The sequence below is a fragment of the Mus caroli genome, chromosome 15 (genome assembly GCF_900094665.2).
Source record: "Mus caroli chromosome 15, CAROLI_EIJ_v1.1, whole genome shotgun sequence".
Lineage (NCBI taxonomy): Eukaryota > Metazoa > Chordata > Mammalia > Rodentia > Muridae > Mus > Mus caroli.
Genome location: NC_034584.1, coordinates 42182277 through 42206604, shown reverse-complemented (window position 1 = coordinate 42206604; position 24328 = coordinate 42182277). Strand labels below are relative to the sequence as shown.

The window sequence follows — 24328 nt, the reverse complement described above, 5'->3', positions numbered from 1 at the left end:
ATATATATACTTAAGTCCATTCTTTTATTTAGTTTTTCAATAGTATTTTATACAGTTCAGGCTAGCTTAAACTGTGTAAGCCAGCATCATTCTGAACTCTCAGTATTTTCTAAGTACTACCATGTATAGTCTAGAGTGTACATTTAAACTCAGGACAGTTTTGCATGTTGAAACAGGTTGGACATGCTTGTATTCCTTGAGTCTTCAGGTTTGACTCTATCAAACTATCAAAATTATTGCCATACAGAAGTTAGAGTATGTTGTGGGAAATATTAGAAAATGAACCAATGAACCAGCACATTCCTGTGCTTTTGCTGGCAACTCTTGGCCCCGCTGCAGTCCTGCAGGCTCTGTCTCTACCTGCAAACTCTCTGATGGTGTTAGAGCTCCCGAATTCCTTTAACTGCCATTCCAATGTAATGTAATGACCATCTACCCCATGGTCAGCCTCCACAATACCCATTTACCCGGTAGAAACAAAACTCTAGAAGCTTATAATTAACAAGCTAGATTTATATATCAATAAATTCTCAATTCACAAGATGCCATTACAATAATTTCAGAACCAAATGATGATAAAAAGTGCCCACCTAGATTAGACAAACCATCCCAATTATTCTATCCTTTACTACCCGTGGCTATTAAAACCACGCTGGATCTGGCTCTTCCTCCTGTCCACCCATCTCCATCTTTGCTCTCCCTTTCTCCCAAAATGCTCTCTGTCTTGCCAACTCTTAGCTCTGCCTCCTTTTCCCTGTCCAATCACAGGCCTCCTGCTGCACTAATATGTTAATATAATTGGACAGGGAAAATTCTGTCACAAGACTGCCTTAAGAAACATGTCAGTAGCTCCTCAGTGTTTCAGACTAAAAAGAGCACAGTTGTGTTAATTGTTTTCTTTTCAACGTTCTCCATATATACATCCTGAAATGCTCATTTTGGGAATTGATCCCTCTGTCTCTTCTTACTTTGTGCATAAGAAAGTATAAAAGACTTTTTAAAGGTCACATTAAACATGTTCTGTGTAGGTAATGGGGGTACATGTATGGATGTCAAAGAATAACCTGGGGAAGTAAATGCTCAGATTCTACACATGGGTCCTGGGGATCAATCTTGGATAGTAGGGCTGTATGGCAATTGTCTGGGCTTGCAGAACGTTCTCACTGGGAACTGTGTGAAAAAACATACTTGGAAATTAGCTTTGGTTTTCTTCTTTCTTGAAAACTCTTGAGTATTTAAAATATTCCATGTCCCTTTTCAGAAAAACTTTGCGTTTTGGATGATCACCTTGTAATGGCTGCTCATTACTAGAAGAGAAGTAATTTGGCAAAAGATGTATAAGCAAGTTCTTCAAGTTATTGAGCCAACAGCTTTTAATCATTAGAGAAATTGTATCATCACTTGAAATCAGACTTTCAGATTTTTACTGCATCCTTCCATGTATTTTGACCTTATACTGTGTCGATGTTTCGTTTTTCTCTAAAGATGATGTTGAAAAAGTATTGTGGAGTACCTAACACCTATTTAGTTCTTTAAAAATAAGGTCCCATTCTAGTTTTAGTGGTTCTTTAAAAAAATAATGTTTTTAGTTATGATAGGTAACAATGGGATTCATTATAATATTGGATATTGAATATTATTACATAAGAGAGGCAATATGCTTGTTATAGACCTGAGAAAACTCTCTTATATCCTTATTTTACAGAAGTTTTTTGCATTAATGACATTGACTCTTATACAGTTTTGATATTTGTTTTCTACTTCCATGAGAAAATGAATATTGAAAAGAAACTTTTAAATTGAATTTATTGCAAAGAATAAATAAGTAAAAACAGCACACAACCAAATTAAATAGACACTCTACACATTATAATGAATTCATATAAAGTTCTAACGGTCTCTGAAAAGCTGTGAATTTTCATATTAACTCAGACTTTCAGCTTCAAATGTATTTTGTGATTATGTGATTAAGAGGGGGCCTAGGTTTTATGTCTCTAGCACTGACACCGGCACATCAAAACCACTTGGAACTCAGCTTCAGGGAACCTGATGGCCTTGTCCACTCTTTTTTTTTTTTCGAGACAGGGTTTCTCTGTGTAGCCCTGGCTGTCCTGGAACTCACTTTGTAGACCAGACTGGCCTCAAACTCAGAAATCCGCCTGCCTCTGCCTCCCAAGTGCTGGGATTAAAGGCATGCGCCAACATACCCGGCTCCTTGTCCACTCTTTGTAGGCACTTCACTGATGTGAACAATCACACATGCCAACACATATAGTAAAGATCAAAATAAAGATTAAAGATCTTTAAAGCAATATATATATATATATATATATACACATATACATATATACATATACATCATATACATACACATATACATATAGAGTAGAAACCAGATTTGAAATGTAAAAACTGGTATCAAACTGTATAATATCTAATCACTAAAGTCAAATTTCCCCATATTTGTTCTAATGGGTTTCCAATTGTGCCTCTGCATCCTAGATTTCAGACTGAACTAAATTATGATGTTCTGGAAGTTCATGATGGACCAAATCTTCTATCACCCTTACTCGGGTCTTACAATGGCACACAAGTGCCACAGTTTCTGTTCAGCAGCAGTAACTTTATATACCTACTGTTTACAACAGACAATAGCCGTTCCAATAATGGATTCAAGATTCATTATGAAAGTAAGTAATAACAAATATTTTATTTCCCCATTCTGATTGTTCTCCATTTGATATTATCTTCATATTACTAAGAAAAGTAATATAGTTACTTATTTATTATTTTAAAAGAAAACTTTAACATGGTTTCCTTTATAAATAAGAAAGCTTATGTTTTAGTTTCTTTGCACATGTAAATGGTACAATAGATTTTTAAGCAATAGTTACCTGATATTCCTATAAAAGGAAATACAGTGTGAATCAGAAATAGCAAATGAGTTCAGTCTATTCATGTTTTAATCATTTTATGTGGCTTAGAGAAGGAAGTTAACATGTAGTCAATTTCACTTTGATATACTTGTAAAAATAGCATTCTTTTAGCACTGCTTTTACAAAATGTATTTCCCTAGCATATTTTACTTATATGAATTACAAACATTGTAAACAAATATTCAGTTTGTTTTGCATAAAAGATTAAAATATATATAAAGTTTAAAGTATTAAACTTACATATTGTCAGTTTATATAATAGTGAAAAGAATGTTAAAACAAGTTGTAACTCAAAGCATGAGAATCAGTTCTGAATGATCACAGCTAAGTGTTCACAGCTTTCTTTTCAAAAGTCTCAAATAAGGCTAGCAAGACAGATCAGCAGATAAAGGTTCTAACTTGGCATGTCTGGCAAGCTAAGGGGAGTCTCAGAACCCATATAGAGATGGAAGGTAGACAAGGGTTTCATGACTTTGTTTTCTGACCTTCACGTTTGCAGTATCATAATCATATTCTCCTGCATATCATAAGCATATGTACAATAATATTAAAAATTTAAAAATCTGAAATATTGATGCTTCAACTCTCTATCTGTGTGTATGTGCTTATGTATTTGTCTGGATTTACAGACTGCACACATGTGTGTATGTCTCTCTTTCTCTGTGTGTTTGTGGGTCTGTATTTTTATATTTGTCTGCATGTGCAGACTGCGTTGTGCATGCATGTGTGTATCTGTGTGTGTATGTGTATGTGTGTGTGTGTGTGTGTGTGTGTGTGTGTGTGTGTGTGTATGTGTGTGTGTGAGCACATTTGGCATAAACTCATTTTGTAGTCCTAGATGGTCTAGTCCTAGAACTTGCTATGTTGATAAGGCTGGTTTCAAATTCAGATATCTACCTTCTTCTGTCTCTCTAGTGCTGTGATTTAATACATATGTCACCACATCTATATTCTGCTTTAACTTTTTAAATACTATCTTTGATCTACAAATATTTTGCATATGTGTATATTTGTTAGTGTCCTACATAGGTTACCATGTGTGTATAAATGTTTTTGCGTATACATAAACTTACATACATATAAGCAGACATAAACCTACATGTACACAATCTCCACATTATATATGTAATGAATTTTCATGTACTTTTTACATATAGCTCTTAAGAAACAACTGACTAAAAGGTATTGTTATTTCACATATACACCTACATCATGTCTTCCTCTTCTTAAGTCTATTGCCAATCCAAGTATCTCAGACTCAGCTTAGTGTATGTGAGGCATATTATTTGTATTTTTGGTAGATATCTTTCTTTGGTTATTATGCCGAATGCCTTCCTTGACTTTCTAAATTAAGCTTGTTATATTATCATTTTAAGCTCTGAAATTTAATATACATGATATTGTTTAGCTACATTAATTTGCCTTTATTTCAAATTTGATTACATGGGAGTGTATCTGTACATAGTATAAATTATTTAAAACCAAAGATTCTCAGAGACTTGGAAATTAAAATGAGCTAAAGAATCTTAATTAGAATATGTTGTTTAAGTGGTAATTTTAAAACGGAGACAGGGATGCAATCTTAAATGTCTATTTTAATATTAATTCTTACCAAAGATTAATGGGTTTTTAATCCTCTGCTGTATATATTACATGTCTCCCAGGACACACGATGTTCATCGTGTGTCAATCGCAAGAGAAGTTTAAGGATTAAGTGGAATCATGTGTGCAAAGTGCCAGAGTAAAGACTTCAATTCAGAAAATTCTTAATAAATGATAGCAGGATTTTCCGTACAAACACTAATTAAATGAAGAATAAAAATGAGAAATATAGATCTAATGCATTCATTTTTTGTTGGCAAACTTGTCACCTCATAAGTCCAGGGAATAGGACTGTGTCTACTCGTGATGGCCAGTTCTTCAGAGACAACGTACTGATAGCACAGAACAGAGAGGTGGAGGGAAATGAGTGGCCTATGCTGCTACAGACCTGGCAGGATCCTGCAGCCCACAATATAAAAATGTTAGATCTTTCTTCTTCCCAGACTTATTTTACAAGTCACATCATCTGTTTATGATTGTGAAATAATTTATACTGTCACAATTTCTTTGTTACCAAGAAACAGAAACTTGTTATCAGTTGACAATTCATTAATAAAGTTTATTATATAAAATAAATTCCCTTTCCAAATGAACCATTCCCTCAGTTTAACATCAAAAGACTTAAACAGAACTTTAAAAATGCATTTTGCAGCTAATTAATTTCTACTTTTAAAATAAAATTAGTAAAAGAAAATATTATTTCCCCATCTGATTCAAATCTATGGGAGGATTTATTGTAAACATACTGCCGTTCACACTCCAGGTTTCCAATTTCTTTCATTTTTGCCCCACATTTTCTCCTCTAAGAAGAGATATAGATGGGCTGGAGAGATGGCTCAGTGTTAAGAGAACTGACTGCTCTTCCAGAGGTCCTGGACTCAATTCCCAGCAACCACAAGGTAGCTCACAATCATCTGTAATGGGATCTAATACCTTCTCATGGTATGTTTGAAGACAGCTACAGTGTACTCATATGCATAAAAATAAATAATTCTTTAAAAATAAAAAGAAGAGAGATAGCAAAAACTCTTTTATTTTGCCCTTCCATGTTGCATGTCGCTTGGTGCTGTACTTCTTTGGGTCTTATGTAGGCAGACATATTGTTGAGGTATCATAGATGATACTTCCCTGTCCTTTCTAGCAGACACTTTCGGCAACTTTCTAGTCTTCTATATCATAATCTGTCTCTGCTATCTCATCCAAAAATAAAAAACTCCAGGTAAATAAGGAATGCTGAGGGGGAGAGAAATAGTCCTCAGAAGAGACGAGCTCTTAGTTGATTAGCAAATATCAAATAGTCAGCCCTGAAATTATGTACATGGAAACCATACTAAACAGAAAGCAAGTTATGTGCACAAGTGTGTGCACATATGTGTGAGTGTGTGTGTGTGTGTGTGCACATGTATGTGTAGCAATAATACTTAAAGAAAATGATGCTAAAAATTTGAGAAGGAGCAAAAGGAGGGATATATCTGAGACATATAAGGGAAGAACTAGAAAGGAGAAAGGATATAAGTATATTTTAATCATAAGAAATTAAAATAAACAAGAAAAACTGTTCAAGTAAAGTTCAAAACTAAATATGTGAAACTTAAAACACTCTACTAATAAGATAGCATCAACTTTCGATTTCAACAGATAAAACACAAAAATATACTATAATTATCAAAAATGGAGAGGAAAAACAATGTGTAATCTGCAATCATTAAAATCACTTGGCTAGCTAAAATTTACACTAATTCATATTATATCTTCAGCCCCCATACCCAAAACTGTATTTTTAGAGTTATAGGTAAAGGAAAATTTATTGTGATATGGTGTTTAAGAAAAGGATTAAGACAGAGAGGATCAAAGCTATATGGCTAAGTCCTAAGATTGTCTTCATGAAGGGAACCAATAATTTTCCCTGAAAGTGAAGATATAAAACTAGTGAGGAGTTTACCCAGTTGGTGAGAAAGTTCACCACTGGTAGATATTTGAATTTCAGGATAGTAAAATAGTTGGATCTAATTTATTCATGTTAAATATTATCAGAATAATCTCTAATTTGGCACCATTTGCTAGTAGAGCATGACAATAGTAAAATGACCTGTGCTATGAATATATACAACCAAAACTGTACATAGACATATGAAAAAGAGATATCTTAGTTAGAGTTTCTACAGCTGAGAAGCATCACGGCCAAAAATAATTTGGGGAGGAAATAGTTTACTTCATTATCACTGTTCATCTTCAAAGGAACTAATCCAGACAGGAACCTGGAGATAAGGACTGGTGTAGAAACCCTGGAGAGATACTGCTTTGTCCTCAGGGCTTCTTTAGCCTGCTTTTTACAAAGTCTAGGATGACTTGCCCAAGGATATTAGCACCTATAATGGGCTGATCCCTCTCACATCAATGACTAAATACCCTACAGGCTTGCCTGAAGCCTGATTTTATGAAGGAATTTTCTAATTGAGATTCCTTCCTTTTAAATGACTTAAGCTTGTATCAAGTTGACATATCATATAAGTATCAAGTACAAGAGAATAGCTATTGTTGAATGATTGACTTGAATAAATGAAGTTTTTAAGTTGAGTAGAGCAAATTTCAAAAGCTCTGTGAGTTTTTTTCCAATGAGAATGCAGACATATTTAGTTAAAGGAAGATCTTACTCAGAGACTGTGAATCAGGTAGAAGATTATCTTCAGAAAAACCTCTCATGAAAGATAACAGACTATTGAAAATACTTGCTAGTGAAAATCTGGCAGTTAATTTTTTTTTAAGAAACTGATTTCTATACATTTAATATATTCTATAATTCTACTATTTCTCTAGTTTTTAAATGCTAAACAATTTTATTTTGTATTTAGATCTTTAGGTGTGATATAATACCTTCAGAAAGCAATTAATACTGTGACTATTGCATTTTTAACATATATAAAGTATATAATAATATATATTCTAATAGACAAACTCTTTTTATGCAAATTAAATTACATAAATTTTATCCTTACATCAGGATAAAGTTCTTTACATAAGGTATGGTAAAGAAAATACTTAAATTGTTCAAGCACAACCCTTTATTTGTAAAATTAATCGGCTACAATTGTTTGCTGAACTGGGAATAATTTTAGTGAATATGGATCCAATTGATCTCATTCTTGGTTTTTCTGCCTTTGTTTCTCAGGTGTTACAGTGAACACATACTCTTGCCTGGACCCTGGCATCCCTGTCCATGGCCGTCGATATGGCCACGATTTCTCTATTGGGTCAACTGTTTCATTTAGTTGTGATCCAGGATACCGACTGAGCCATGAAGAGCCCCTTCTTTGTGAAAAAAACCATTGGTGGAGTCATCCACTCCCAACCTGTGATGGTAAGAACTCATCAATTAAAAAAAAATGTGCCTACTTGTAAACTAACGAAATCAATATAGACTTTGTAAATGCATATCTTTCCGTATGGCAACGTATATCAAATCTACTTAACAGATAAGAAAGAACATTGATATTAAGTCATAATATTCCATGTTTAAAGTTGTGGTTTGTTAAAAGAATATTTAATAATTTCTTGAGAATCTCATACCTTTTTTCTACCTCCTCCCAGGTCCACCCACTCATTCCTTAACCATCCAAATTTATATCATCACTTTAAAAAGAAATATCAACTTTTCTTTGTGCTCAATTAGATCTATGGCCAGCCACTAAAGGATGTTAATCCTTCTAGGAGCCATACCTTTAAAGAAGGTTTCCCACATCTGAAGTGGAAACTTAAGGGTTCTTTGGAAAATCAATTGTGTTTGATGATGTTTTGTTGAGGCAAACACATAAAGCAGTATTTTCCTAAAGTAGATATGTAAAGGAACATTTCACTCATGCAGATACAGGTTATAGGTTCAGGCAGACTCATGAAGGAACGTTTTACTATAGCAGACACAGGTGAAAGGATGGTCTACTAAAGCAAACACATGAAAGGACACAAAAGAAGGATTTGTCACATTGGTTCACCTTACATTGTATAGTTGAGCTCCATTTGTTGGGACTTCATAGAGAAATATGGACCAAAAGATTTCTGGTGGTGTGCTGGTGGCTTCCACAGATACAGATGACAAAGTGATGTCAGCTGAAACAGACACTGTTTGCCCCAGCAAAAACACCATCCAAAAAAACTGACTTTGCAAAGGATCCTTAAGTTTCCACATCATAAACCTGCCTTTCTTGGTAGTTATTCAGTAATAATAGCTCCTCATTTAGGGGTAAAAGTTCATGACCAGTCTATTCCTTAAGACTTGGATTTTATTTCCAACTTGAGCTTAAGACAATTCTTGTACTTGATGACCCAACTGCTGTGAGTTCATGTGTAGCTGCCATACTGTACCTAGAAAACACAGCTTTTTCATCATTGACAAATTTTGGCTTTTACTATCTTTCCAATTTTTTTCTGCACTTATCTCTACACCTTGGGAGAAGAGACTGTTCTATAGATGTCCCACTTATGATTGAGCACTCCACAGTCATTTATTATCTGCATGGTCACCAGTTAGGGGTTTCAGGAAAAACACGAACTAGTGCAAAAGGTACTACTGATAATGTTGGAGAGCTACATTAATCTATGGGTATAATGGGTGATTGTTAGGAGTCCGTTTATACCACATGGCTTTAGCAGAGCAGGAGTAATACAATCTGCTCTGAGGACTATGGTTTTTCTAAGTACAGGTTATTAGCTCTGATTACTATGTCTGATATAGCATTCAACTTGCCAGCTGGTCTTATATCCAATCTGGAAGTGGTAGGCTTATTCCTCAATATTAATGCCACAAAAGCACTAGTGGGCAAAACTTCTCAGGGTAGATCTTTATAATAGCTCTCAAATTTTTTAGCATCATAAGATTTATGATTTATTTTCCCCTCTGGCAATGTGCATAACACCTTACAGCAATAGAAAAGATAAGCAGTAAGGATGAGACTTCCAGATAAGCACCAGCTTAATTTCTCCTTATACCCAAATATATAAAGACTTTAGCAATAGTATTTTACCATCAAATTATAGAAAGTACCTAAGAGCAATGGCAGTAGCCTGTAATATTTGTGGACATTTTGTTCTTGCTGGCAGCTCCAATTAGGATTTGGCTCTTTACTGAATAGCTATATCTAGTGAAGAAATTCTTCCCTCATTGTCTGGTATCTATTTGAGCTCTCTTTTATATGTACATGTTTATATTTTAAAAACCTCCTACAAAAGTGGTTTTTCATTTGACATTTTCAGAAGACCTTTATGAACTTTCATGTTAAATGTTCTCCCATATATTCCGTCCCCTCTCCTCTCCTTCCATCCTCTATCCTAGTTAACTCTTCCTGTTTGGTTATTCCCTTTAACCCTATAAAAATGTGTTTTATCTTCCTTTCTTTAAAAGCTTCTACCCAAGGGTATTCTAAATGTAGCATGTATATCCAAATCCTAAAAGCTCATAGCCACATATGAGAGGAAATAAATAAATTTTGTCTATGTGTGTCTGAGTTACCGCATTCACAAGTAATGCTGCCAGCTCTATTTCTTTGAAATTTTCATGATTTGGTTATTCCTACAAGCTGAATAATAAATGCTACAGTGCATAGAGTACAACATTTTCATTTCTCATTCAGCTGTTGTTGAATTTTTAGGCTGTTTCCACTTCCTGGCTATTGTAAATAGAGCATCAATGAACATGAATGAGCAAATATCTCTGTAGCAGGATGTAGAACCTCTTGGGTATATGTCAGAGAGTAGTACAGCTGCTTTATGTCAAACAACTATTTCTAGCTTTTTGAGGAACTACCACATGTATTTCCATTTTAAATGTGTTGTGGGCTGGAGTAAACCTGTGTTGAAAATAAAAATCATGTGAAGGGACTGAAGGTGCCCATTTGTCTCGTGCCCACAGAAGTCCACTTTCTCTTCAAAAACCTAAATTATAATTATATGTATAATTTCAAGTCTACCTTATCTTTAATAAATTGTAACTATATAGTTTCATAGAATGTATAAAGACAGTTCTGTGATGGAAAATCCCTTGTTACAGCAAATGGCATGAGAGTAAGCTTGCTGGTGTTTGTTTGTTTGTTGTATATGAAAATATGTCAAAAAGAATTCAGTTTCTCACATATAAAAATGCAATGTGAAAAGAAGTCTTCTCCTAAGATTAAGAAGGACTTTCACATGTGTTTTGACACAAAGCACAACCTGTTAAACTATGTGCTTTAGGCTGTGCTTCCTATTTACAACATGATTTACAATTGCCCTTCCTTAGTCCATTTCAAGTGGCAAGATCATATTTATCATTATATGAAAGAACATTTAAGTACTTTCAGCATGGCCATACTTTAGGAACTACCTTATGCCAATTTGTTCTTATAAGAAGGTTCAAAATAAGTTCATCAGCACACCTTCCCTGTATTTGGTATGATAACATTTGTATCAGTCAGCATGCCTATGATCACAAGTGACAGAAACCATTCAATCACTGATTTGAAACAATAGAAGTAGAAACTGTTGATAGCATATCAAGTCTAAAAGAACAGGGTGGAGTGGTTGGCATAGCTAATAATAGGCAATAATTCAAATTTCCTCTATCCCTGAGGATGTTCTATGTGTATTTGAGTAATCTATTGAAATAAGGCTGTTTTGCAAAGGGAGAGATATTAGCTGAAGAAACCAAAAAAAAAAAAAAAAAAATTCCAGCTATAGTGACACCCTTAATTTTTTTGAAGAATATAGCAGCTATATCCAGGGGCAGTACAACTCCTTCTCATCTGAAAGAGTGGATTATAATCAACCTTGAATTCAATTGACATTTTCAGTCTAAGAATTCCCTTTACATTGAGGTTATTTCTTGTTATATGTCAGACATGCAAAGAGGGTTTATGTGTGATGGGAAAAGGAGTCTAATTTACTAATTATGGGACTCATGAACTTAATTTACATGGATTACCATTCCAGTTATGTCTCTATCTTGTGTTTATTTTGTTGGTTTGATAGTTTGAGTTAGCCATTGTTTTCTTTTGTTTTGTTTTTTGAGAAAATTTTATCTCTATAACATGTACTTGTCTTCAAACGTATGATTCTCCTGTTTGATCCACTAGTTTTTATAATTCTTTTTTTGTTATTAAGAAACCCATCATCCTATTTTGATCTTCCATCTTATGCATTTGTTTTGTATTGGGATTTAATACTGAGAAGGAAAAAAGCTAAATAATATTAATATTTCAAATAGTTGGCTTCATTTTCTCTTCATTTGGATTAAAACTGATGATCCTTTATGCAGTGAGAACATGATATTGCCATTTGTGGTGAACAGTAAGAATATATGCATGGTGTTCACATACTTTCATAAGTACCTTATATTAAGATTATATATTGCAGCAGGTTTTAAGTACATTCTTGTATTAATTATAATTTTGGTGTGGTAAAAGTTCTATGACCAAGACAAACTATAGAAGAAAGAGTTCATTTTAGCTTACTATTTCTAGAGGATAAAGTACATAGGATCAAGGACAGCATGGTTGTAATTGTCAAGAATTGCAGCAAGATCAGAAAGCTTAGAAGTCATATCTTGAACTACAAGGATTGAATATAGACTCCCAATTTGATGTAGATGAGACTTTTTAATCTCAAGATTTTCCCCCAGTGAGAAACTTCCCTTAGTGTGCCTGTATTGCTCAAAATTTCCCAAACAACATCACCAATCAAACAGGAAGTTCTNAACAACCTTAACTAGAAGAAATATGTCCTATTGAAAACTCCAAAATTTTACATAATACACAAAATTATATAAAATCAAAGATTTAGCACATTAAAAGGGANCTTAGAAAAGAAGAGAACATGTTCTTGCAGAGGACATAGATATATTTCCTAGCAACTGAAAGACAATTACCAACTTTCTATATAGCTCAAAATTTGGGGGTATTTTTGCCTTCTTCTAGCCTCTATGGACACCAGGAACACACATCATACATACAAAAATATGCAAAAAAATACACACAGTAACAACTAAAAATAAATACATCTTTAAAAACTGGGTTTAAGTACACTTAATAAATTAAACTGGTCTTAATAATGAAGATATAATATGATTTGGTCTAATAAGATTTTAATCGTCTCTGACACATTTGTTNCATTCTATGGAAGTGGCAAGTTTTAGATGGNCAATGACTATAAGAAATGTATTTGTGCTTCTCAGCCATTCGGAATTCCCCTGAGGAATACCGAATGGCTGAGAAGCACCTGAAAAACTGTTCAACATCCTTAATCATCAGGGAAATGGAAATCAAAACAACCCTGAGATTCCTCCTCACACCAGTCAGAATGGCTAAGACCAAAAATTCAGGTGGCAGCAGATGCTGGCNAGGATGTGGAGAAAGAGGAACACTCCTCCATTGTTGGTGGGATTGAAAGCTTGTACAACCACTCTGGAAATCAGTCTGGCGGTTCCTCAGAAAATTAGACAAAGTACTACTGGAGGATCCAGCAATACCTCTCCTGGGCATATATCCAGAAGATGTCCCAACCGGTAAGAAGGACACATGCTCCACTATGTTCATAGCAGCCTTATTTATAATATCCAGGACCTGGAAAGAACCCAGATGCCCCTCAACAGAGGAATGGATACAGAAAATGTGGTAAATTTACACAATGGAGTGCTACTCAGCTATTAGAACGAATGAATTTATGAAATTCCTAGGCAAATGGATGGACCTGGAGGGCATCATCCTGAGTGAGGTAACCCAATCACAAAAGAACTCACCTAATATGTACTCACTGATAAGTGGATATTAGCCCAGAAACTTAGAATACCCAAGATATAAGATATAATTTGGAAAACACATGAAACTCAAGAAGAATGAAGACCAAAGTGTGGACACTTTGCCCCTTCTTAGAATTGGGAACAAAACACACATGGAAGGAGTTACAGAGACAAAGTTTGGAGCTGAGACAAAACGATGGACCATCTAGAGATTGTCATATCCGGGGATCCATCCCATAATCAGCCTCCAAACACTGACACCATTGCATACACTAGCAAGATTTTGCTGAAAGGACCCAGATATAGCTGTCTCTTGTGAGGCTATGCTGGGGCCTAGAAAATACAGAAGTGGAAGCTCACAGTCAGCTATTGGATGGATCACAGCCCCCCCCCCCCCACAATGGAGGAGCTAGAGAAAGTACCCAAGGAGCTAAAGGGATCTGTAACCCTATAGGTAGAACAACAACATGAACTAACCAGTAACACCACCACCACCCCTCTGCCCTCCGGAGCTCGTGTCCCTAGCTGCATCTGTATCAGAAGATGGCCTAGTTAGCCATCAGTGGAAAGAGAGGCCCATTGGTCATGCAAACTTTATATGCCTCAGTACAGGGGAATGCCAGGGCCAAGAAGTGGGAGTGCGTGGGAGGGGGAGTGGGTGGGAGAGCGTGTGGGGAATTTTGGAATAGCATTGGAAATGTAAATGAAAGAAATACCTAATTAAAAAAAAAGAATCCTAAAAAAATGTATTTGTGAATTAGCAGATATCATTACTTTCCCAACTAACACAAGTTTCTTATGGAAAATTAGAATAAATCAAGGTATATTTTAAGAATTCACATGCTAGTTAGTCTCTTATAAGTGAGAATCTGATGAAGAAAACACAATTCAAAACTTTTGCAATGTAGAATTATCTTATTTAGTAAGATGAAAGATATCATGTGGGTACAGATGAGGAGGCTGGTGATGGTGATGGAGAACTATTTTAATAACATGCAAGACAATTGCAATGTGAAAATTTTGAAGACAGATCAATTAAAAGACATCAAAATAATACTGACACATTAAAATAAAAGGAAATTGATTTGAAGATGATGGAATTAAGTGACTATCACACGAACTGGGAAAAGATCTTTACCAACCCTACATCCAAAAAAGGGCTAACATCCAATATATACAAAGAACTTAAGAAGTTAGATGCCAGAGAAACAAATAACTCTATTTAAAAGGGGTATAGAGCTAAACAGTTCTCAACTGAGGAATTTCAAATGGCCAAGAACCACCTAAAGAAATGTTAAACATCCTTGGTCATCAGGGAAATGTAAATCAAAATGATCCTGAGATTCTACCTCATTCCCACAAGAAGTGCTAATGTCAAAAACTCAGATGACAGCCAATGCTGGCAAAGATGTGGAGAAAGAGGAACACACCTCCACTCTGAAAATCAGTTTGGTGGTTCCTCAGAAAATTGGACAGATTACGACCTGAGGACGTAGCTATACACTTCAGGGCATGCTCTGCCAGGAGATGCTCCAACACAGTCTCTTCTTAAGTGACACCTTTAAAAACACATCATATGGGGAAAAGTACCACATATTAACCACACTCTCTTGCCCACTATATATGTTTCTAAAACAGTTATATAATTAGCAAGGATTAGTTGTTGTTGTTGTTGTTGTTATTGTTGGTACCTGAGAAGTTTTGTCCAAATTTCACCTGCTCTCAATAAGAGAAATAGGTTTTAATCCAGTAGATTATTTTTATTGATTATATTTTAGTAAATAAAATCATACAATGCTTTATTGGTTAGGTTTTGTTGGTTTGTTTTCCAGAATGGAAGAATAGATCAATAGAAGTAATATAATCGAAGATCCTTATTAAAGTTTGGGAACGTGGGGAGGGTTTAATTTATAAAGTACTTTTCAGAGTTCAGATTCCCAAAAAACATGTAAAAGCCTAGGGCAGGAATGGCATTGCCTGTAATCCTAGCACTTGGGAGACAGACTCAGATAACTCCCAAGAAAGCTGCCTAACTAGAATAGTGAAACTGGAGATTTCTGAGATCAAATAGATAAGAGTACATAAAGACACATGACCTGCAAGCTTCCACATATATCACACATGCAAACATACTAGTCTGCACACTTGTGTCCACACACTTATGAATTCTTGGACACATGTATACATCACACACACACACACATACACACAGAGAGAGAGAGAGAGAGAGAGAGAGAGAGAGAGAGAGAGAGAGAGAGAAGACAGACATACAGCTAGAAAATTAATAAGTTAACCTTTGTAATAGTATTGTCAGAAAGACAGAGTTGAAATGGTGCATACAGTTGTGAGATCAATCACAGAAACACAATGTAGGTTTCTAAAATATCAAGAGGAAACTGAAAAATGTAGTAATGATGATTACCAATGACAGATTGCACATAACCTAAGCATGACTATAACTTCCTGATTCCTGCATGATTTTATAGTGTTTTGCTTCATTACAGGAAGTGTGTGCTTCATTACAGTAAGATTGATTGTTACGACAACTCCATAAGAGATCTGTGTCAACATTTTGTAGACATGTATAAAAAGCAAACACATTGAGGTATTTATATTTTCAATAAGTATTTAGGTCCAAGCCTTAATATTTAAAAACACTTAGGGAGCTCTTCTGCTCAGTCCTTTCTTCTAGGGAAGATTCCTAGCTATCCTGCTCTAGTGAAGACACCATATCCTGACCTATCATAGGGAATCTGCTGCACTCAGAACAGTTGGTAAGAAGCCACCACCTTCTAGAGTTCCAGAGCTGCCTTTGGGAGCCCAGTAGGCATGGGACCCCACCACCCACCAAAACCCCCACCCTCCTTATTACCACACCCTTTTCATCTCTTCCACCCCTTCTGCCCCTTCTTCCTGGTCCTTTCTTCTGGGGCAGATTCCTAGCTGGTCTGCTCCCATGAAGACACCATATACTGACCCATCATAGAGGACCCACTATAGTCAGAACAGTTGAGGATCCACTGCACTCAGAGCAGTTGGACAACAGCTTGACTGCACCACAGAAGACCCAATAGTATGAAGGCCTCACAGGAGATCTACTGCAGTCAGGGAAACTTATCAACAGCTTCTCTGCCCCTGTGAAAAGCCCCCAGTTGGAAGACCCCCACAGGTGGTCTGCTAGAGTGAGGGCCACAGGCCTACCAGGATAACTGAAGCAACTCACGGTCAAAAGAGGCAGACTCCAGACAATCACCCAGACCAACAAATACCAGGGCTATCCAGATGGCAAAAGGCAAGTAAAAAACTACAGGAGCCAATATACATGAGCATCATCAGAACCCAGCTCTCCCATCAAAGTAAGCCCTGAATACACCAACACACCTGAAAATCAAGAATCTATCCTAAATTAGGAATCTGTCCTAAAATCCTATCTCATGAAGTAATAAAGTACTTTAAGGAGGATATTAATAACTCACTGAAAGAAATACAGGAAAACACAGGTAAACAGGTGAAGTGAACCATGACATAAAAGTGGAAATAGAAACAATAAAGAAAATATAAATGGAGGCAAACCTATAAAAACCTAGGAAAACCTAGGAAAGAGGTCTAGAATTACAGATGTAAGTATCACCAACAGAAGATACTTGGAGTCAGACTTAGATAACTCCCAAGATGTTCAGGCAAGAGATAGGAGAAAGAATCAAAGGTATAGAAGATACCGTAGAAGAGATTTACACAACTGTTTAAGAAAATTCAAAATGTAAAAAACTGCTAACCCAAATCATCCAGGAAATTCAGAACACAGTGAAAAGATCGAACGTAGGAATTGTCAGAAAAGAGGAGAACAGATTCCGAGATCAAAGGATCTGAAAATTTCTTCAACAAAATCATAGAAGAAAACTTCCCCAACCTAAAGAAAGAGATGGCCATACAGGTAAAAGAAGCCTATATAACAACAAATAAATGGGACCAGAAAAGAAAATCCTCTTGTCACATAATAAACAAAACACTAAATGCACAGAACAAAGAAAGAGTATTAAAAGCTGCAAAGGAAAAGGTCCAAGTAACATACAAAGGTAGACCTATCAGAATTACACCAGACATCTCAACAGAGACTATGAAAGCCAGGAGATCCTGGTCAGAGGTCATGCAGACCCTAGGAGAACACAAATACTATCCCAGGCATTTATACCCAGTAAAACTCTCAATCAACATAGATGGAGAAACCAAAATATTCCAGGACAAAACCAAATTCAAACAGTATTTATCTACAATCCAGCCTTACAGAGCATCCTAAAAGGAAAACTCCAAATCAAGGAAGGTACATGCACCAAAGAAAGTACAAGATATTAAGCATCTCACAACAAAGCCAAAAGGAGAGAATCATAATCACATAAAGTCACCTACAAAAACAAGCATATCAGGAACCAACAGTCATCTCTCCTTAATATCTCTCAAGGATTCAACTCACCTATAAAAAGACATGTTAACAGACTGGATACACAACAAGATCCAGCACTTTGCTGCATACAAGAAATACACCTCAACAACAAAGACAGGCAGTATCTCAGAGTAAAAGGATGGAAAAAGTTCTTTCAAGCAAATGGTCCAAGGAAATAAGCAGGAGTTGCCATCCTAATATCCAATAAAATAGACTTTCAACAAAAGTTATCAAGTGTGATAAAGAAGGACACTTCATATTCAACAAGGGGAAAATCCACCAAGAGAAAGTCTCAGTTCTGAACATCTATGCCCCAAATGCAAAAGCACCCAAATTCATAAAAGAAACTTTACTAAAACTCAAAACACACATTGAATCCCACACAATATTAATGGGAGATTTCATCACCCCACTCTCACCAATGGACAGGTCATTGAAACAGAAACTAAACAGAGACACCGTGAAACTAAGAGAGGTTATGAACAAGATGGATTTAACAGATATCTACAGAATATTTTACCCTAAAACAAAAGAATACACCTTCTTCTCAGAAACCCATGGTACCTTCTCCAAAATGGATCATATAATTGGTCACAAAACAACCCTCAACTGAATCAAGAAGAATGACATAATTCCATGCATCCTATCAGATCACTATAGCCCAAGGCTGGTCTTTAAGAGCAGCAAAAGCTGGAGAAAACCTACATACAAGTGGAAACTGAACAACAATTTACTCAGTGATAATTTGGTCAAGGAAGAAATAAAGAAAGAAATTAAAGACTTCCTGAAATTTAATGAATATGTTGACACATCATACTCAAACTTATGGGACAAAATGACAGCAGTGCTAAGAGTGCTAAATGACAGCATAGCACTAAGTGCCCTGTTAAAGCAACTGGAGAGATCTTACACAAAGTTAACAGCACCCTTAAGAGTTTTAGAACAAAAAGAAGCAAACTCACCCAAGAAGACTAGAAGGCTGGTAATAGTCAAAATCAGTGCCAAAATCAACCAAATAGATTGTATTCTATTGTATTGTTTCTAACAAAACAATACAAAGAATCAACTAAACCAAAAGCTGGTTCTTTGAGAGAATCAACAAGATAGATAAACCCCTAGGCAAACCAACTAAAGAGGCAAGGGGCAGTATTCAATTAACAAAATCAGAAATAAAAAGGGAGACATAACAACAGAAACAGAGGAAATTTTTTAAAAAACCATCAGATACTACTATAAAAGCCTATACTCAACAAAATTGGAAAATCTATATAAAATGGATGGTTTTCTAGACAGTACCACATAATAATGTTAAATCAAGATCAAGTAAACTATCTAGACAGGCCTGTATCATACAAGAAAATAGAAGTCATTAAAACCTCCCAACTAAAAACAGCCCAGGCCCAGATGGATTTAGTGCAGAATTCTTTTTTTTTTTTTTTCATTTAGAATTATTCCTTTTATTTTTATTAATTCATGACAAATTTAAGCTATCTCATCTTGGAGGCAGTTAAGAAACTATAACATAGTTTTATCTTACTCTAATTTGCTTTGTACACTATTGCCAAATTAATGTTCATAAATAGACTTACAAGTTGGGGCCATTTATAATATTCAACTCCAGTAAATATTTACATGCATATATATCCTGTGTGTCAAGTTAATTTACACTTTTATATATATACATATATTTATTAGGTATTTTCCTCATTTACCCCAATGCTATCCCAAAAGTCCCCCATACCCTCCCCCCCCACTCCCCTACAAACCCACTCCCACTTTTTGGCCCTGGCGTTCCCCTGTACTGAGGCATATAAAGTTTGCAAGACCAATGGGCCTCTCTTTCAACTGATGGTCGACTAGGCCATCTTTTGATACATATGCAGCTAGAGTCAAGAGCTCCGGGATACTGGTTAGTTCATATTGTTGTTCCACCTATAGGGTTGCAGATCCCTTTAGCTCCTTGGGTACTTTCTCTAGCTCCTCCATTGGGGGCCCTGTGATCCATCCATTAGCTGACTGTGAGCATCCACTTATGTGTTTGAATTCTATCAGACCTTCATGGAAGACCTGATACCAATTTTCCTCAAACTATTCCATAAAATAAAAACAAAGGGATTACTATCTAACTTGTTCTTTGAAGTCACAATTACTCTGATACCTAAACCACACAAGGACCCAACCAAAAAAAAAAGAGAACTTCAGACCAATCTTGCTTATGAATATTGATGCAAAATTACTCAATAAAATCTTTGCAACCCAAAACCAAGAATATAAAAACCATCATTCACCATGATCAAGTAGACTTCATCCCAGGGATGCAATTTTGCTTCAATATATGAAAATCCAATAACATAATCCACTATATAAACAAACCCAATGAAAAAAAATCACATGATTATCTCCTTTGATGCAGAAAAAGCATTTGGCAAAATACAGCACCCCTTTATGTTAAAAGTATTGGAGAGATCAAGAATTCAAGGCCCATACCTAAACTTAATAAAAGGAATTTACTGCAAACCCACAGCCAGTATTAAATTAAATGGAGACATACTTGAAACAACCCAACTGAAATCAAGAAAAAGATAAGGATGCCCACTTTCCCCAAACCTATTTAATATAGTAATCAAAGTGCTAGCTACAATAAGACAACAAGAAGAGTTCAAAGTGATATAATTTGGTAAAGAAGAAATAAAAGTATCACTATTTGTTGATGATATGATCGTATACATAAGCAACCAAAAAATTCTGCCAGAGAACTTCTGCAGCTGATAAACAACTTCAGCAAGGTGGCCTGATATAAAATTAACTAAAATAAGTCAAATGATACAAATAATATGCTTCATACAAATTATAAACAAGCTGAAAAAGAAATTATGGAAAGAAATCCTTTCAAAATAGTGACAAATAATATAAAATATCTTGGAGTAACTCTAACCAAGCATCTGAAAGATCTGTATGACAATAACTTCAAGTTTCTCAAGGAAGAAATCAAAGATCTCAGAAAATGGAGAGATCTCCCATGCCAATTGATTGGCAGAATTAATCTAGTAAAAATGGCCATCCTATCAAAGGCAATCTATAAACTCAGTGCAATCCCCATCAAAATCTCAACACAATTCTTCAAAGACATGGAAAGAAAAATTCTCAAATACATCTGGAAAGGCAAAACAAAAAACTAACAAACAAACAAACAAACAAAACCAGAATAGCAAAAACAATTCTTAACAACAAAAGAATTGCTCTGGGAATCACTATTCCTGACCACAAGCTTCACTATAGAGCAATGGTATTAAAAAATTGCATACAGAGACAAACATGTTGGTCAGTGGAATAGAATTGAAGACTCAGAAATAAAACCACACACTTATGGACACTCGATTTCGACTAAGACCTAAACAATATACAAGGGTAAAAATAAAGCATCTTCAGTAAATGGTGTTGGTCTAACTGACTGTATGTAGAAGAATGAAAATAGACTCAAATTTCTCACCTTGCACAGAGCTCAAGTCCAAGTGAATCAAGGACCTCAACATAAAACCAGATACATTGCATCCAATAGAAGAGAAAGTGAGAAAGATCCTTGAACTCATTGGCACAGGGGGGATATTTCCTAAACAGAACTCCAATGGCTCATGCTCAAAGAATGAGAATTGATAAATGGGACCTTCTGAAACTGGAAAGCTTCTGTAAGGCAAAGAACATAGTCAATAAGACAAATTGGAAACCTACAGTTTGGGAAAAAAAATTCTTCCCTAAACCCACATCCAATAGAGGATTAATATCCAAAATATATGAAGAACTCAAGAAGCAAATCCCCCCCCCAAAAAAAAACAAACATACCTGATCAGAAAATGGAGTATAGAACTAAACCAAGATTTCACAACTGAGGAATCTCAAATGGCTGAGAAATACCTAAAGAAATGTTCAAAGTCCTTAGTGATCAGAGAAATGAAAATCAAAACGACCCTGAGATTACAGCAGTCAGAATGGCTAAAATGGAGTACTACTCAGCTATTAAAAACAATGAATTTATGAAATTCTTAGGCAAATGGATGCATCTGGAGGATATCATCCTGAGTGAGGTAACCCAATCACAAAAGAACACACATGATATACACTGACTAATAAGTGTATATTAGCTCAGAAACTTAGACTACCCAAGATACAATTTGTAAAACAGTTGAAACTCAAGAAGAAAGACCAAAGTGTGGATACTTCATCCTTCTTAGAATGGGGAACAAAGTACTCATGGAAGGAGTTATAGAAACAAAGTTCAGAGCTGAGATGGAAGGAAGAGACGGCCCCACCCGGGGATCCATCCCATAAACAACCAACAAACCCAGACACTATTGAATATGCCAGCAAGATTTTGCTGACAGGACCCTGATAGGGCTATCTTTTACCTGGGAGGTAAGAGAAACTCAGAACTCAGAACTTAGATGAAATGCCCTACAGTAGGAAAAGGCCCACCTCCATCTTGAAGACAGAGCATCAAATTAGGGAGGGGGGCATCCCACAGTCACAACTCTGACCATAATTGTTCCTTTCTGAAAGAATTAAAATTTTTGGGAAAAATAAAAACATGAAAAACTCTTAGCGATTGGTAAAGGTGGGGAGCAGCCAGACTGTCTTGGATCCTTCCATTATCATAACTGATATTGAAAATAAAACAATGACCATGGTAGGAAATAAAAATAGCTTTCATCGGAATGTCTGTTATGTTGGGGAAAGTGGTCCAGAAACCATGCAGAAGTAGAGCATCCTGTTTATGATTCTGACTACCCTGTCCATATCCAAAGGAGTTTGCCTTTCCACAGAGAAAATATTGTAAATCCTGAGCTATGTTTATTATTGTTCTCTTTTAATTTTTAATGCAGAGAAGACTAAGAAACCGTTGACTTCCATGTATAATATAGGCACGGATGATTTTTATACAGTAGCAGATATAAAGGTTTTTCTAATTTACATGAACATTAATTGAGCTAATTTATTCACAGGTGCATCACAAACAATTATTTGCCTTGACTTTTCTGAGATATTACTTACAAACTTTATCACCAATAGAACTGTGCCATGTGGGTCCTTACAAGAATCCCTCTTTCTTTTTGGTATTCATTTCTCAGTGACTGCGGCACCAATGAAGACTTCAAAGCATTCACAACTTGCATCACTGCTCTAAGAGGAATACCACGATATGTAACACAGATTCCTTCAGGAATCTATAGAAAACAATTTTACATAATTAACTCATTTCTTAGTGTTGAATAAGAGAAACTGCTAAACAATTAATTACTCCTGTTTAATTGACCATCAATTTATGCAAATGCTACTCATAATTAGAATAGAGTAAGGATATACTTCAGATTCAAATGTGCAATGTTGGGCTATGTTCTCTGGGGGCCAGTGATAATTCTCAGAGACTATTAATACATCTTTCTCTCCTGCTACTGCAGTGCATGAGAGGATTTTGCTGTATTTGGAAGAGGTCTTCACACACTCCTCTATTACCAGGAAGTTGATTAGACAAACATAATGGGATTCATCCTCTTTCAAGAGAGGAAATGAGAGATTTGTTCAGTCTCTGCCTCTCCAAGGGTGACTGATGATACTGTTCTCATTGTCTTTTCAGCACTATGTGGCGGGGATGTGAGAGGACCTAGCGGGACAATCTTGTCTCCTGGTTACCCAGAATTTTATCCAAACTCTCTGAATTGTACATGGACAGTTGATGTCACCCATGGAAAAGGTAATCTGCTTTATTCAAGAATACTGGATAATCATTTGGGTGTTTATTTTATTGTAATAAATAAGCTAATTTTATTGTAGTCATTTTTTTCATGTTCAAAACTCGGTAAGTACTAAAAGAAAATTCAATATGAAAGAAAAGTGCAGCACAGGCTTGCATAAGCTTTTCTTTTTTTTTTTTTCTAGGCATGAGCTATGCAGATAGCTCTTCCAATTTTTATTTATTTATTTAGAATTTTTCGAGACAGGGTTTCTCTGTATAGCCCTGGCTGTTCTGGAACTAACTTTGTAGACCAGGCTGGCCTTGAACTCAGAAATTCGCCTGCCTCTGCCTCCCAAGTGCTGGGATTAAAGGCGTGCACCACCACGCCCGGCTTGCATAAGCTTTTCTAGAGTAATATACTGTGCTAATTTTTAAATCAAAATTTTGTTAGCATTACCTGCCTTTTATTATGGTGTAGTGAAGTAATAGTATTTGGGTTTGTTTTTTTTTAATGAAGAAATCTAATTGAGATCAGAATTGCATGGAACTTATTTAATATTTTCATATATCTGTTTATGAAGTACTTTTATGATGATATCTAAATAAAGATTTATAACTATTCCATAGACACTTCTGTGTCAAATTACTGGGAACCAAAGATCATATATGTCTCACATCATATAGATGGACTTTAAAATTGTGCTGTGTGGATAATAGATTTTCTAAAAAAAATAGATATCTTTTAAAAGTAAGCATAATGACATCATTGCATACACTAGCAAGATTTTGCTGAAAGGATCCTGATATAGCTGTCTCTTGTGAGGCCATTCTTGGGCCTAGCAAACACAGAAGTGGATGCT

At 35.6% G+C, this 24328-nt stretch overlaps 1 protein-coding gene across 6 annotated transcripts in view; it reads left to right on the top strand.

Annotated features, from left to right (window-relative positions):
* The window catches only part of Csmd3 (CUB and Sushi multiple domains 3), a 1196994-nt gene that overhangs the window by 776699 nt on the left and 395967 nt on the right, over positions 1-24328 (top strand). For all 6 annotated transcript variants that reach the window (XM_029469822.1, XM_021183659.2, XM_029469819.1 and 3 more), the window contains 3 exons: positions 2503-2690; positions 7708-7896; positions 23370-23486. In XM_029469822.1, the coding sequence (XP_029325682.1) occupies positions 2503-2690; positions 7708-7896; positions 23370-23486 (494 nt within the window). The remainder of the gene's footprint in view (positions 1-2502; positions 2691-7707; positions 7897-23369; positions 23487-24328) is intronic.